Below are 17,728 nucleotides of genomic sequence, written 5' to 3' on the forward strand. Positions count from 1 at the left end.
TTAATGAATTTGAAAAATCTTCATAATTTTTTGGTAGCTTTGTCTAGTGGTCATAAATGTTTGTGCAAAGTTTCCATTTCGTATGTTTAACCATTCTTTAGAAAGAAATTAATAATTAAAAAAAAGTGGCAGCTGTGTTAGTAACTATAAGGAATTCTGAGCAATTTAAATATGATATTTAGATATGTTTCTTACCCAGGAGCAATACCCTAAAATATTGGTAGAGTGTTCCGGGACACCCTGTAAATAAACCTGTTACTGTTAAAATTCCAAATTCTTTAAATAATGATCTACAGCTACAGCTTTTTCTTTTGGAAACTTGCTATTGTCCTCACCACTAATTTCTGTGCATTGAGAAGTTTTTTTGTTTTGGAATTGGATCCCCAAAGAACAATACCATATCTGAGTCTATATTCCATGTAGGCATAATATACTAAAGGGTGTCCCAGTAAGAACGCCGGATTTGAGGAGCGTCTTATCCTTATCTGTATTTCAATAGGAATTCCCAAATTATCAGCAATGTTACCCGTATTAGGTCCCATTCGTAGTCATGAATCGCTACACGACGTAACAACGCGTGGTCATAGTTAAAGTGCACTACAAGTACGGAAGCTGCGCACTATTTACGGCCGGGACAATGCACCAAATGATCCATCTGTCCGAAGATTGGTTTATAAGTTCGAATAAATTGGCTCAGTTCTATACTGGGGATATTTAAAGTCGCTTGTTTTCGCCAATAACCCTCAAACAATCCAAGACTTGAAGGAGGAAATGATTCGTGCCATTAACGGAATTCAACAGGAAGTGTGTGAAAAAGTGATGGAAAACTTTGTCAAGAGATGTCGAGCTTGTCAGTATTCAGCAGGTTGGCACTTACAAGACATAATACTCAATTACTAATCGGAGATATTATGCTTTAAGATTCATGTTTCATATTGTAAATTTAGCGAGAAAATATATGGTTTGTTAACATTTCAAATCCGGCGTTCTTATTGGGACACCCTTTAGTTTACCAATATCAGTAGACATCATTAACTACACTTAACGCAAAACAAAAAGAGTTGAGCTTTTTTGTTAAGCAATGTATTCGGTTGTCACATTTTATTTTTGAAATTTGAAAAAAATTTTGAATCGGCATTCATGTTGATTCAAAAATAAAATGGGAATAAAATGCATTATACGTGTTATTGAATTATTCCTTAGAAAACCATTTTTTGTGAACCAAACTTGCAGTTTTTCTAAAGTCTTTTTAATGGAGATTTTTAGTTGTTGAATATTTGAATTTTGGACTATGACGTTGGTGTCATCAGCATATAAGAAAATATCACCAGATATGTGAGAATCAATGTCATTGATAAATATCGGGAATAATAAAGGGCCCCAGGGCCGGATTTCCCAATAGGCCCGGTAGGCCTGGGCCTATGGGCGCAAGGTCCCAGAGGGCGCACGGCCAAGAGGAATTTTGTTATAGGCTATCTAAAAATAAAAATAAATAGTCATAGATGATAAAAAAAACTTCTGAAGTTCATAAGAAGAAATTATTGTTATGAAATTTAAAATATTTTTCAGAATTATGCATCAATTTTGTTACAAAGTTGCTAACGAACATTGGTTATACGGGAGTAGGCTGTAGGGATGTTGACGTTGACGAGCTCCCAAGGTGTACGCATCGTATGCCATTGCACTGGGCCACTACGCTGGCTCGGCTGGCTCAGGCTCGGGCTCGGCATTACTGATCATAGTGATTAGGGGCGCAAGCGTGCTAGACATTGTTACCACCCTCACTTTACAAAACAAAAGTTTTTAACTAATCTTTTGATTAGTTTGCAACAATCTGCAGGATCAAGTTAAAATATATAATACGTTGTGTTGAATATTAAAACAACGATTAATTTGCATTTAAATTTAACGAAAAATTATTAATCTCATTTTGCATTAGATTTTAGAAACATTCAATACCCTCCAAAGCACCATTAAAGCTGTCATTTTCTCCTCAGACCTAAGGATCGGTGTTGGCAGGAGTATTGCTCTGTTTTGCTTTGGAAATATAACCTAGATGCAGGGCGACCATAGATTAAATATAGCTCAAGTCGACTTCTTATGACATTGTTAATTCAAAATTTTTTCATGTCTAGTTCATGTGGGTGATATTGGAAGTTAGTTTTAACGTAATTTTGTTTCTATTTTTTTAGGGCTAGTTCTATGATGTGTGTTTTAATTTTTTGTAATATAAACAGGAGACGACCTATTGTTGATGATTAGATCGTTTTATTTTGGATAAACTAGATACAACATAGCACAAACTAGCACAAACATAGATAAAACATACTCCTTAAATAACAAGAATTGTTTTCAGCTAATCCAAAATTATGCCAAATCTACTAAAGGAGTAGCCTATGTTTAATCTATGGTATTACGTACTGTATGGAGTTCAGGTTTTTGGGCCTGGAATTGGAATCAATGGCCGTTTTTTTTTTTCAGGAATTCTCGGTGGTTTGAGTTGTTTTGTTTCAGTCCCACGGCCACAAACGTGAGCAGAGCATTAGCATTTATTAAAAGCATACAATTGCTAACAGTGTTTAAAACGGCATTTTGTTAAGGCTAAACAAGTCAATAAAAAAAAAACTGGCAATGATTCCGGCGAGGAGTGGTATTCAAGCAATTAACTTAGGCCTATGGGCATAATATAGTTTTTAATAAAGGTTTGAAGGAAAGTAACTGTGACCAGACTAGGGGGCGGAAAATTATTTGGGCCTAGGGGCGCAAAAATTCAAAATCCGGCCCTGAAGGGCCCAGTATTGAACCCTGGGGAACTCCATGGATGACCTTTTCCACTCTTGATACAAATTTTCTTTTACTTTTTAAAATCTCTGTCCGTTGTTTTCTATTATTTAAGTAGTTTTATGACTTTATCGCCAATACCTACTTTCTTTAGTTTATTTGCTAAAATCTTGTGATTAACACAGTCAAACACACTTGATAGGTCACAGAAAATTCATGCAGTACTCTGTTTTCCCTCCAATGCTTCTGTGACCATGTTAACCAACCCAGTCAAGGCAGATGTAGATTGATTTTTCCTAAAACGGAATTGTGATTTTGAAAAAAGATTATTACTTTCTAAGAAATTGGTAAAGCCTAAATTTATTGCTTTTTCAAATATTTTGGAAAAATTACTTAAAATAGAAATAGGTCTGTAATTTGTTGTACAGTATATGTTTTCATTCCTTTCTTTAGGGGCGTCATTTGGGGGGGGGGGGCAGGGGGGCATTTGCCCCTCCTGGTTCCTGGGCTAGAGAAAAAATTGCTGTACTAGCTAATATACAAATATTTTCTCCTGTCAAATCCTAAAAAGCACGACAGAAAAAATCTGACTATTCTTTTACAGTAATTTGAAACAAAATATTATTTTTTTGGTGTCTTTGTAGCACATTCAAAATTAATTGTGTAAAATTATTTTATTGATAATAATATTTCATTTGCTTTTAAGTACTTAAATACTTGTGTTATTTTTAAACCATATTAAACTGCTATAAACTATAGGCTATGAATACAACCGTATTAATTGCTCTAAATGTTGTACAAGAGAATTTTGTCATAAATCTAATAAAAAAATAATATTAATACAACATGGAACTATTGATCACGTTTCTTAGATGACTAACTTACCAAAATATTATTATGTTTCTGTCTGTTGTCAATAATTGTTAGTTCCATTAACTTTCTGCCTAAATTTAAATAAATTTTACTCATAATTTTGTTTTCATTCAAAGTGCTTTTGACAATTAAAATAAGTTTAAACCCCTCTTTTTTTCTTAAAAACTGCCAAATTTTCCACCCCCACCCCCCCGTTTGCGTGGGGGTATTCCATACCCCCCGTGTTTCCCCCCCTCAAAGATTTGGTGAAATGACGCCACTGCCTTTCTTGAATATTGGTATTACCTCAGATAATTTAAGCTTATCTGGGAACTGACCTGTACTGAAACACTGATTGACTATTATACTATTATATTATTACTATACTATTATAAAGAAGAGATGGTGTCTGTGAGTTTGTATGAGATGAACTCAAAAACTACTGAACCGACTGGGCTCAAATTGGACAAAAATAAAGGTACAGCTCCGAGGATACAAATAGAAGTATTCTCGCTTCGATATTGACCTAGGACTTGCCCGCGGGCTTTCAAAGTTCTGAGGTGAGAGATTTAAAAGTAAATATTGATTGGTCTACATGGTAACAAAGTAAAAATCTCACAAAGTTTAAATGTTAGCAAGCAGAACTGTTGAATGAATATTGATTTCACATTTCCACACAGCTGGTTGAAACATATTAAATACTGCACGAATATTAGAACAGAAAGGATATGGATCATAAATATAAAAAAATTATGTCACTCGCCCGAATGTAAACATTATTTAACATTACTTCTTAGTTTGTCTTGATCCTTCTCTTTCACAAATAACAATAACTTTTTGGTAATTTTCAGAAACAATCCATTTTAGTTTAGGCTTACGATTTTTTTTATTCAGATGTAACTAAACATTTCAGTTATATTGAAATTCCCATTTTCAAATGAACAGGCAATACAAACATACAACATATATAATAGACCGTTAATAAAATATACATTGTATACAAGAGGTTAAGTTACCTTGATTCTGTCCAAGTAATCCTTAAGTCGTCATTAGTACGACCGGTTTCGATGTCTATGGCATCATTGTCAAGCTGGACGTAGAATCGCTCCTAGGAGGTTGTCAAGAGTCTTGAAAAACATGTGTATAAATTAGTTGTGTGGCCATGCATTTTATCGTTTTTTGTTTGTGTACGTGTTATGTGTTACGTGTTTTTCAAGACTCATGACGACCTCCTAAGAGCGATTCTACGTCCAGCTTGACAATGATGCCATAGACATCGAAACCGGTCGCACTAATGACGACTTAAGGATTATTTGGACAGAATCAAGGTAACTTAACCTCTTGTATACAATTCATGAAGTAATCTGAAAGGCAAAACAAAAGATGAAAATATACATTATTTAACATTTATATTCAGTATAGCTCATTACCAGAAATATCTGAGCCATTCGAGTTTGCTGCTGGAGCGAGCAATGATTTTCAATCGACAATATCACAGGGTAGGGTGAGGTGACAAATGCACTCCGATTGATAGCTTCCACAACGGACCGGAATGCAATCTTGGTAGTGAAGGTGTGTCCGTGGTAAATGAGGGGAGATCCGTCGTCTCCGTCCCAGCAGTCCAACTCTACACAGCGACACCCTGTCAGCAGCACCTGGCTGTACAGGTCCACCGAGCTCTCACCCTTCAGCTGGTGTCCAGTGAGATAGGTATTGTGAGACGAGGCGATGTAGTAGTGCGACAAGGGGTACTCCATCTCATTGGGATCTGGACTCACTCGCTCACTCACAAAGGCAAAGTTCTCCTTATCCATCATGTAGCGAGCAAACCCTTCGAATGAGAGGCAGTTCTGTGAGCGCAAAATAGGATCTGGCTCGTGTCGCTGTATCACAAAAGAAATGTCATATTGGAGTTTGATAAAACACTTAATTGAATTTTTAAATCTCTATGAAAAAATTATATGTTTATGTAGTCAAGCAGTTATAAGTGTACTAATTTATCATAAAGTTATGTTTTACACATCTTAGCTTAACTTTATCATATTTTTATGAAATATGGTTCTGTAAGTACGATATAAATTTAAGTGAATCTTTATAAATTTTAGTTTGCCACTTTATAAAAAAACTAAGTAAAATTTTAGGTCCCTTCTTTTAACCTTTCCTGGACTATTGTCAGATATATTCGTCTATCTTTTTGGGCTCCGCGGAGGGTATGCTGATATAACCTCCAATTATTAAGACATTCATTGTTATAGTTGATTGCCTATAGTCTTTGTAATAGTCTTAGTATTAGTCTTCGTAAAAACATCATTTTATTAAATTATATCTTTAACCGATTTAAGAATTATTTTTCTAGAAGAATAAAAAATTAAAAAATAATACAAAATTTTAAAAAATAAGAAAAAGATAATAAATGAAGTATACAAAAAATGATTTTGGATAAAAGTTCTGCATAGGTCAACTATTATTTACAACATTTATATAAATGATAGATATAAAAAGATATATTTTTAGTTTCTATTTGAATAAAATAAATTGCTATCTACATTCAAAAGGCCGTCTGGGAAGGGTTGAGTAAGTGTGGAATACAGTGAATTGGCTCACTTTCAAATCTCTACTTATTTTGGGGGAGATGAGCCATGGATTCTAAAACTGTAATTTTAATATTGAGCTGTACTTAATTCGTCTATTGATACAGAAATATAAACCACCGATTATTGATTCTATTATTATAACAGAATATAATGATAGTCAGTGCCGGATTTACCACTAAGCTGGCTAGGCAGCGGCCTAGAGCTGCGAGCAAAACGGGACTGTAGCGTATTGTACAAAGTCAGTTGTTTGAAGAGAAAAAAATGTGGATTTTAATTTTTTTTAATTAATAATTTGTGATGTTCAACGGTGATGATGTTCCCGTGATCGCGGCCCGCTGGAGATGTTCACGATTTGTCAGTGGTCGCTCATTCATTTGTCGATGATTTCCTGTTGATTTAAAGGAGATTTTTGCACATATTTGCGACCTCTCCACGATCGTGGGTAATGATGATGATATCTCCTTGATTTAGGGGAGATGTTCACAATTTCTCTGCAGTGTCAATGGTGATGTCCCCTTGATTTAGAGGAGATGTGACGATGCTGATGTTCCCATGATCTACGGGAGATGGAAGCGATCGTAAGTGATGATGATGTCGTAATCATGGGGGATGATCACGACTTTGGTGTGATTGCGGAGAATTTCTACCAAAGGCTCTAGTTAAGTTGATTTAAAAGGTTTTGGAAGAAATTAAACTTTGTACAAGTAAATAATACATATACTTATAAATAAATTACTTGCATACAAGAGTAATATACAACTGTTTTTATATTATTGGTTTTTGTTATTTGTTCAATAGTCGTACAGTGAAATAAAATCCCATTTTAAAATAATCAAAATACTTTGTAGCAGGTTGACAGATAACAGAGAGTGATGGTTTAGAGGGAGACGGTTAATCATGGTTCTGCTCTAAATCCGGCACTGATGATACTAAAAAACTATCTTTCTACTCATAGCATTATTATAATTCCTATGAACAATATCTATGTGGCTGGAAAATTTAATTTACCTGAATTAGTTCTTTGACTTTTTCTTCAGAGCGATGTTCCATTTGTTTCGTTTCTAAAAAAGTCATAAAGTTTGCAAGAGTAATGACTTGAGATTTGGAAGTATCAACTCCTGCACAATTAGAAATGATACTTGATGCAGCAATTGCATCAAAGATTTTCTTTTTTTGTTGAATTGGTGTGCTTTTGTATTCCATGAGATCCGCTGAGCTGTTCCTTGTTAATAGACCTGCAAAACAAAAACAATATGTTTAACGTTTATCAATATTTCTATTAATATGAAAAATATCATGAAATTAAACTTTATACTGATAATCATCCAATGATAGTCCCAGTGAAAATGTAATTAGAAAACAAACATGAATTATGTAATTTTTACACTGATTCAAAATAATTTCTTCTTATAATTTTGTTTTATTTTGTTGCTGGAATTTTGTTGTAATTTTCATGCTTAATTTGTGAATAAAACAATGTATTAAAGCTACAGAATTGGGTGTATATGAGTAGTAGAACACTGCACTATTGATTAATTTTAGTAATTATTGGAGTGATGTCATTAATTGTTTCATACATGTAGTTTGTTTCCAACATCACATAAGAAAGTTGTAAGAGCATTCATTAACTTGCCCTAAAATTGTAAAATGTATAGATCAACACACACAGTAGGATGGGCAGTTTTCAGAAAATATTTGTTAAACAATGGTACTGTACTTAACTTAAATGTTTGATTTACTAAAGCAGTAAGTCAAGGGTTACCATAATTTGTTGACCCTATATCGGCCAAACTATTTAAATGGTATGGAATCGGAAAATTTGTTTAAAAGCGGTTCAAGCTATTTTGAGAAGTAAAACTTGTAACTAACCTAGTTTGATATACAGACTTTTCAGTTACAGTTTTAGAATTGAGATTTCTCTAAAGTTCTCAACAGAATTGAGATTTGAAGTTCTTAGTTCTAAAATTGAAAAATCAAACCGCCTCTCCTCTCCCCGCTAGTCAGCACAGCTCTTCCCATAGCTCAGGCATATGTTTAAAGATGTAATTGTTCTTGAATCTGATTACACTAGGCAGTGCGGCCAACCTGTGGAGTGGCGTAGGGTAAAATTTCCCCGATTTTACCACATTGTTGTTTATTTGTCAGATCCAGACATTTCTCAGATTCAAACATCGAACCAAACACATATTTTAAATACGGAAAGTCCAGATGAAACCCGGTCTTATGGTAACCCTAACTAAGTGGTATATTAAGTACTTGATCTACTATATAATATCATTGACTATTGGATATGCAGCCAATCAATTATTACTTTCAATTAGTATTCTATAAGGAATTAATAATTTATTTGATGACATTTCATGTTTCCTACCTATTTTTGGTACTTTAGTTGTTTGTTCTGGTGAGTTTTTGGCACTTGAGTCGTTGAGAGAGCTGTCGGATAGACTTCTGCAAGACATGGCTAACTGATCAAACAGTTCCCGCAAGTCCTTTCTGGATCTCAGGCTGAGGAAATAACAAAAGAAGAATAAACCAACTGGTCTGTCCATAGTAAATTTGTACTTGCTTTACTAAATATTTAGAAAATTCAATGCAAAAAAGTGTCATGGGGCTTTAGGTTACCGTACCGTAATAAAAGTTGACATACCTCCATCATGGCTAACCTCTAAAACCAAGTAAATAATCTGAAGATGTATTGAAGTTTGATTAAAAAAGATTCATAGTACATTAAAACCACTGATATCCGACCATAACAGGACCGGGACATGGTCGGAACGGTCAAAAGGCTTGGAAGGAGCATAACCTGCAGTCTCCACGACATGGGTAATCGTCTCCAGTGACCGCGATAACACCCGTGAGCGTAACTTACAGTCTCTGCGACTTCGGTAATTGTCTACCGAGACAACCGCAACACCTGTGAGCGGCCTTTCGGTTAAGTGATCGCGCTCTGTGTTATCGCCGCAGACAGGAAACAAGTTAAGGTCGGATATCCCGAGGAGTCGATTATTCCAAGGTCGGATATCCCGAGGAGTCGGTTGTTCCGAGGTCGGATATGAGGAGATCTACTGTACAAAACATTTGCTCATCCAATTTTATGCCAAATGTAAAGTGTAAACAATATGGCTTAAAAAGCACAAAAATCAGGTTATGGTTAAATTTTGTATGCAAAACAAATTGGAAAATCGGAAAATCCCGTACATGTGCAATGCATACTAAGCTCAATAATGTGTGACTTAGCTGGCTTGGATACAAGTTGACAGCATTATTGAGTTTAACAGGGGTTTTAAACAACACCTGTTTTGTTTTTAGCGAATTAAGTAGCTATTACCGTAGATGGCATGGTAAGACCTAGAGCCAAGAGTGATATACTTTTCCATTTTGATGTCCCTAGGGGACAAATACATAGTTCGTTCATATTTGTATATGTATATTTCATATAGACGTCCGTGAATGCGATAACTGGAGTAATTTTTGTGCAATTTTTATGGAATTTGGCTTGTACAATAGACAATTAATTAATTTGGAAGTAATAGACAATTAATAGACAATTAACGATATTCTTTCATCCAAGTAGGCCTACAATTAAAGCTACAATTAAATAGTCTCAGCAATCAATTATTATTCTAATGATACATTTATATTGGTTCATACTTTATTTAAGAGGGAGGTTAAGAAAGTCATCTAGCGGGTAAATTACTTTGTTAATTAAATACACTTTCAGTTAATTAAATTTTTATATTTTTATATTTTTTGGGATTATTTTTAAAAACTTTTCTTCAGCATATGTTGGTTTTTTTTATAGAGCTTCAGTTTGTGCTGATTTTGCCTTATAGAGTTCTTTTTTCTAGTGTTATAATGATGTAGGTTCGTAGGGGACATCATTAGGAATTTTGTTTTGCACATAAAATGACGTCAAGAACATATTGACCATAAACCGTTAGTATTTTTATTTTTAACTGTTTGAAATGATCCCTGACCGAATCATAAGAATTCAATTTCAGCATTACTCTTATAGACCTCTTTTGAAGTCTATAACATTGGAGTTAACATTCAATCCAAATTAGTTTTTTTTGTTGCTCCAAATAAACAAATACACGGTCACGGAAACGTGATCTTTCTCTTCCGCGATCACAGCAAAATCATCAAATTCTTACAAGGCCATGAAGACATTATTATTGACTCCTACGGTCACGGAAACGTCATCGACCACGATCGCGGCCCAATCATGAACATCTTCCGCAACAGTGTAGACATTATTGTCATCTCCAGCAACTTGACCAGTGAGTTGTGATACATCTCCCGTGATCGTGGCAGAAACATGAACATCTCCCATGGCCGTGTAGACATCATCATCGTGTCCCGTGGTCACGGAAACGTCGTCGTCGTCTTACGCGTTTACAGCAATAGTGGTAGTGGATTATTGGGTATCGGTAATGGAATCGACATTTGACGATCGATTCTCGATACTGATACCAATTGCCAAGTATCGGTTGTATCAAGAATAGACACACGTCCCTACTGACAATGTTTCCCAATCATGCAATATGTATACAAATCTAAGAGATGTTTTAGTCAATCAATAAAACAACTTCCTGGTGAGAGTAAAAATTTGACTATTCGGATGAAGTGCTTTATGGTTTTGGCTTGCCCCTGCAAGTTAAGATAAGAGAATATAGTCTTACCTGAATGATCGAAATAAGGCAACAAAGTCATTGAAATCCAATTGTGTTTCGTGAGTTATAGATCCGTGTCGAAAATTCCGGATCTGAGCAAAGACATCTGTTTTCATCTTTTCCCTGAAAAAGTGTTTTTAAACTCAGAAATCAAGAAATGAGAAAAGATATACTATGTGAAGTTAGACATTTACTTTGTATTAATACATTAACTTGTACACTAACTTATAAAGGTATCAAATGTCGCACCAGTAGGTTTCAAATCTTAATATTTATAAATTTTGTAATGCTAATTTAACTTTTCTTTTACCCAACTTAGTCTGACTACATGATTGTGATATTATTTTAAATACTATACAATTGGGCCGGTGCGAGGTGTTTTCCCAAACATGCAAGAGCCATTTTTGGGCTTCCTCAATACTCAACCCACTCCCACCACTTTACACATAACTTATTATTAAAAAAAAACTAAATACATCTTATCTTACTAATATTATAAATGTGAAAGTTTGTGTGTTTGTTTGTTTGAAGTTCAATCACGCATAAACCACTGGACGGATTGGGCTGAAATTTGGCATGATGATAGCTTACATTCCGGATTAACATATAGGCATATTCTTATCTCAAAAATCCTTTCGGGCTCCTCCCCAGTGGCTCTGTAATTCCCCATGTTAACCTTATGAGTATTCATATTTAAAGGGAATTAAAGAATTTAGTCAGCTGTTTCAACTAAAAAAGTTGGTTCTATGATATGGAAAAGCATTAAAAAGTTATAAGATTTACCAACAGGGTGCAGCACTATATTTTTTTTTGCATTTATGACAATAGCTAATTTGATCTAAGCAGCAACAAAAAACTGTGATTCGCAATGAGAACTGTCAAAGTAGGATTGTTTACAGTCATGTTTATGTTTTTCATTTCATGAATAATTTGTGATATTTTGCGAATTGTTGATAATTTATTTTTCTCTATTGTTTAGGTGAAGCGGTAGAACATTATGGCTATGGTTGATGTGTAATACTATAGAATACTGTAAATTTAAAAAAGCAAATTTTATCAAACTGTGTCCTCCCATATTGCAAACGCAAAGCTTGAGTATAACTGCAATAAGCATTTTATACTTATATTCCAACCCCGTACGAAGGACGGGTACTCTGCTAGTTGTCAAATATATAATGAAATGACATAGACATAAGACATAAGACATATTTTATTTACACAATACGTTCTTTATAAAGTATATTTCATACATAAGAACAGGTGTTTCGTCATAGTGATGTATTTTATAGTAAAATTAATAGTTAAAATAATAAAAATAAACTCATGTAGGATATCAGAGAATTTTTATCTACATTATAGGGTTCTCCAAAAATTTGTCAAGTGAATAGTAGGCTTTCTCAATTATTTTATCTTTTATTTTATCTTTGAATTGAGTAGCATTTAAATTTTTAAGATACAGGGGTAATTCATTGTACAATCTAAGTCCCATATATTGAGGGCTGTTCCTAAAAGTCGTCAATTTGTGATGTGGTAATCTGAAATTATATTTATTCCTTGTATTATAATTATGTGTAAATTTGACTACATCTGACAAATTTTCCTTAGTGTTATGTATCCAATTTAGAATTTCATTTATGTATAATCCAAAAATGGTGTGAATTCTAAGATTTTTAAACAGGTTTTTACATGATTTTCTCCTTCTTGATTTGGTTAAGATTCTAATAATTTTTTTCTGTAAAATTAGTAGGGATTTGACTTCTGTTGACACTCCCCACAGTATGATTCCATACCTCAAGATGGATTCAACGTATCCATAGTAAACTGTGATACATGTATCCTGAGGTACACAGTTTATCAGGTGAAAGAAAGCAAAAGAAATAGATCTTAGTTTGCCTTTCATCTTATCTATGTGAATCTTCCAATTAATATGAGTATCAAGCAATACACCCAAAAATCTATGAGATTCTACTAAATTTGGAATTCTATCAAGAATTACATTGTTTTTTTAAAGAAAATTTAATTATATGAGTTTTGTCAATATTCAGCTTTAAACCATTATCTGTAAACCAATTTTTCATACAATCCAAAGTGTTTTCTATTGATACAATTAAGTTATTTACTGAATCCTCTCTTATGATTGCTGTTGTATCATCAGCAAATAAGATTAAATCTCTGCCAATAGCTTTTGGAAGGTCATTCATTAATAAAGATCAGGAAAAACAGAGGGCCCAATATTGACCCTTGAGGTACACCATGGAATGAATAAGTGTTTTTTCAACGATAATTAAGGTAATATGTACATCCAAAAACATAACACTTTGAAACAATGGTTGATAACAACCGTCTATTTGGTTGACAAAATTTTTTGCTTTCTAAAATGAATATCTATGAGTCTTTAACAACATTTAGCACATAAAAAAATGAACATTTTTCTATCCAATAAATAAAATAATAATAAATGTCAAATATATAATATCAAATGAATGAATTTAACTAGGTACAATACAAAAGTATAACATTGAACAAAGATTAGAAATAAAAATGTAATTGTAAAATAAATTATTAACGAGCTGTTGGCCCGTCCTACGTACAGGAATTGAGTAGTTAACTAAAACTGAAGTTATGTAAATATTTCCATTTCTTATCCAAGCAGAGTTTAAGCGGTTAAACATTTTTGTAAGCAAAAAGCTACCAAGATTAATTAAAACATGTGAATATTGTTATTTTCCTATTCATTTCTCAAAAAGTAGGACAAAAATAATTTGCATAATCTTTCCTCTGAAGATTCGGGGCATATTTGTATACAACAGTGGCTATAGAATCCTATTTATTTCCTATAATCAATGGCAAAATCATAGAACAATAAACTAACCTGATAGTTGTATAAAATATTTTTTATATTCAACCAGCTGTTAGTTAAAACAAATTATATTGCACTAAAACAAACTTAAAATTTTAAATACTGCTCAAAAAATTAATTAGAACATCCTGCATTTTACCATGTATATTTAAATAATCTTTCATCCTCTAACCGATTAAATGAACGTATCAATGAGTATAGCATTACACATAGTATTAATAAGTCAACCCTATGTGTGCCATTATTATCCAAATGCTGAATTTGTGTCACACATGCTTAATGTTTACAGCTGTTATGTTAAGCAAATTATTTTATACCAAAAGCTAGTTTAGAATGTTAGCGTCGGCTGCTAGACTTAAAAAAAATTAAAACTTAATTTCTAAATAACTGGGACCCTAAACTAAAATTATGGCTTCGACATTCCCTAGTTTTCAAAATTATCTTTCTTTCAACACAAAAATCCTAAAAATCCGTCAAGTGGTTGATTTAGAATCGTGAAATAAAAAAACCCTGTCACGTTTTAATATTATAGATAGTAATTTTAATTAATGGAACTATTAACCCTTCGAGCGTCACTTGTCGAAAAATCGACTCACGACACACTTTGTGTAGTGTCACTTGTCGATTTTTCGACACACGAACATCGTTTACTGCGAAGGCTCTATGACTGACTGAATCGGATTGAACTGGATCGAGTTAGGTATCGTCATAGACTAACTAACACAAGTAGACTTCTCATCCCATTGTAAATTTTGAAGCACGTTTTTCGTGTCTCGTTCATGTACGTGACACAAAGGCGCTAGTGTCGATGAAACTTTGTTTCCATTATTTTAGGGTTAATTTCTTGATTTGTGCTTTACTGTTTGGTTATATAACTAGGGGACAAGTTATTGTTTATGATTAGATCGTATTATTTGGTTAAACGAGGTTTTAAATGGCTGTAATAACGGGAAACAAATTGTAAACAAAACACGAACTCTACAGAAAACCGGACAGAACTAACAATAAAATTGGCTTCAGCTGTTCCATAAGGATGAGAAATCTACTAAGGGAGTATGTTTTATCTATGGTATCGTTCTTTTTGTTAGATTCAGAGCTTTCTCCGGAGGTCTGTCTCCAAGCGCTATTCATTTTAGTTCCAAAAATATTGTAGCAGACAGCTGACGTGCGTATTTGTAAACAGCTAGGTTAACCTCGGACCGATGACTGATGTGTTTAATTACGTTTATAATTGTTTTAGTGTTAAAAATCAAAAGTAGTGATATACGTGGTGCATTATAAGAATATTTAAGTGATTTTGAAGGGCTGGTTGATGATCCTGAAGAAGTAGGTAGTGATATTGATGTAAATTATCAGCCAGATTCCTAGCTATGGTTAGTCCAACCTAAAGGTGAGTGAGCGTAGCGAACGAGCTCTAACCTAAAGGTGAGTGAGCGTAGCGAACGAGCTCTAACCTAAAGGTTAGTGAGCGTAGCGAACAAACTTCAACCAGGACGTGATTGAGCCATGCAAACAAGATAATCTTGAAAATTAAGAAGTTAAACGGGGCAAAGCCCGCGGGTTACAGCTAGTTATTATATATTTGTAATCCTCATAAAATTTAGAACAAAGTGGCTATTTTCAAATATTTATAGGCCTATAATTTATACAATTTCATTGAGCGCAAACTAATTTTTTTTTTGAAAATTTTCCAAAATATTTTTTTTTTTACTTAAAAAATTTTGTTGAAACAAATGTTCCTTGTGTTTTATGTATAATACTGAAGCCCATGATTTTCCAAACAAAATGGTATATAGAACAGTAGAATTAACATTGTTTTAAGCTTCTCAGATCCGTTTTAATAAAACCTTGCAAATGCGCCAAAAATAGGCGGACATTAAGGCCTAAACTATGGACACTCGGAGGGTTAAAAAATTCTTAAATATAAGATTAGCCAATCTTTTTAACGGGTCATTTTAGATTTATATCTACAAACCAACAGGAATTGGTGGTAGTATTTGGTGATGCCATTGAGTTAATAGGATTTATTAAAACATTTTTTTTTTACTTCTATTTTAGGTATGACATTGTGTTGTCTATATCTACTGGTACTTATACAGGGCCGGCGCAATTAAGGACCATGCGTAACATGCAGCTGCCAAAGCAGGGTGGCAAAGCCAGCGAATTGGCACGGTAGGTGACACGCATCAATGGTGACGAAGCATCCATGGCGTCATCAAAATTTGTTGAAATCTTTTTTAGGGATCACATAATTTGTCCGAGTTTTCAGTTGTCCAAGTTTGTTAACACGTAGAGTGCTGACTACATCAATTGATGTAGTTGCGCCACGAGCGCTCCTATCGGCCTACATCAATTGATGTAGTTGCGCAACCCCCACTACATTAGCTCAGTATGAGCTCAGCTATTGCCGGGGAACATTATAATTGTTGCTAGTCTGTAGCTTAGAATGTGAGCTTTATTTTGGTGTAGGTCCGAAAAATCCCGTCTGACAATGGAGATTTTCTCTCTTCAAGCCACATTACAAAGCCACTGACTACTGATCCAGGCAGTGCTGCTACCTTTGGGTGTTTCAGGGAACTACGTCCAATCTTGGGGTAACGTAGTACAATCACCGCTGCTCTTTTGTTATTTGTCACACTGAAATATTTGAATGCCAATTGCGTTCGCTGTTACGGTACCGCGCCGGAGCTTTGCCCAGGCCTAGCAGTCATTGGGAAGCGCCTGTTTGAATGCCACACTCAGAGTGTTAAAAATAACAAAATATTAGGAAAACCAGATGTCCGAGGTTCATTTGTCCAAGGTTTGATAAATAACTAATAATATTTAAATAAATCAACTGTTCGAGTTTTAATTTGTCCGAGATTATTAAATTATATTAAAATATCAGTTGTCCGAGTTTTCATTTGTACGAGGTTGGTGTAAATATTAAATAATAATAATCTTTGGATAAATCAACTGTCCAAGCATTCATTTATCCGAGGTTTTAAAGTATTTAAAAAAATGTTGAAATAACAACTGTCCGAGTATCGTCAGCATCAAAAGTGACACTGCCGCCGAGACTAACGTCTCAGGGTCCTGGTAAGAAACCGATGAGAACCTATTTAGTGAAGGAGTGGAGGACGTGACGTCACTCTTCTCTTGAGGGAACACGATTACCGCAACGATAAGAAACGATATGAGGTGTCGTGGCGTAGTGGTTAGCATACTTGACTGATGTCCATGATACAATCTCACCGGTGACATTAACTTTTTGCCAAATATTTTGCTTGGAATGCGATTACTTCTTAACTGTCAGCTTTTGTTAGAATTTGAAGCATTTATAATTTTATTTTATGAACAGGACTATTTATTTATTTATTAGTAAACCTTCATTCAATTTTTATCTTATATATTTTTTATATTATCAGCAAGTTTGGTTAATTAGGTTAGGTTATGACAGTTTAATTTTTAAAATTAAAAATTAAATTTTATAATTAAAAAATTATAAAGTTAATTTTATAGTTTTTTTTTAAGTTGACGTGAGGGGCTCTCCTATAATCCCCCACTCCTTCGCAGAAGAAATTCTCATCGGTTTCTGACAAGGACCCTGAGACGCTAGTCTCCACGCCAGTGTCACTTTTGATGCTGACAATACTTGGACAGTTGATATTTCAAAATTTGTTTAAAATAATTTAAAACCTCAGACAAATGAAAACTCAGACGACTGATTTTTCTAATATTTTTTTAATTTTTAACAAACTTGGATAACTGAAATCTCGGACAAATGAACCTCTCCCCTTTTGTTTGTGAAAAAATATGTTTTTGCCAAAGTAGGTAATGTTTGTTTATCCCCTATGAGGTTTGGTCGCATTTTTTATGTACTAAAGAACCAGCCTTTTTCTATTCAGTGATTCTTTTAAGAGAAATCCACACTGCTATAATTATAGGGGGCTATCCTTTCAGAGTCGGTGCCGTACATATATATAGGG

The 17,728-nt window shown here is 34.0% G+C and overlaps 1 protein-coding gene across 2 annotated transcripts in view; it reads right to left on the reverse strand.

The window, feature by feature from the left end:
- LOC129005069 (1-phosphatidylinositol 4,5-bisphosphate phosphodiesterase epsilon-1-like) overlaps positions 1 to 17,728 on the reverse strand; it is a 162,621-nt gene that overhangs the window by 23,211 nt on the left and 121,682 nt on the right. For both annotated transcript variants that reach the window (XM_054433860.1, XM_054433861.1), the window contains 4 exons: positions 10,910 to 11,023; positions 8,599 to 8,732; positions 7,236 to 7,462; positions 5,064 to 5,516 (listed from right to left, as the gene is read on the reverse strand). In XM_054433860.1, coding sequence (XP_054289835.1) covers positions 5,064 to 5,516; positions 7,236 to 7,462; positions 8,599 to 8,732; positions 10,910 to 11,023 — 928 coding nt within the window. The remainder of the gene's footprint in view (positions 1 to 5,063; positions 5,517 to 7,235; positions 7,463 to 8,598; positions 8,733 to 10,909; positions 11,024 to 17,728) is intronic.

This window comes from Macrosteles quadrilineatus, unplaced genomic scaffold, assembly GCF_028750875.1.
Source record: "Macrosteles quadrilineatus isolate MER2022 unplaced genomic scaffold, UCM_ALF_1.0 Scaffold_15__1_contigs__length_3749704, whole genome shotgun sequence".
Taxonomy (NCBI): domain Eukaryota; kingdom Metazoa; phylum Arthropoda; class Insecta; order Hemiptera; family Cicadellidae; genus Macrosteles; species Macrosteles quadrilineatus.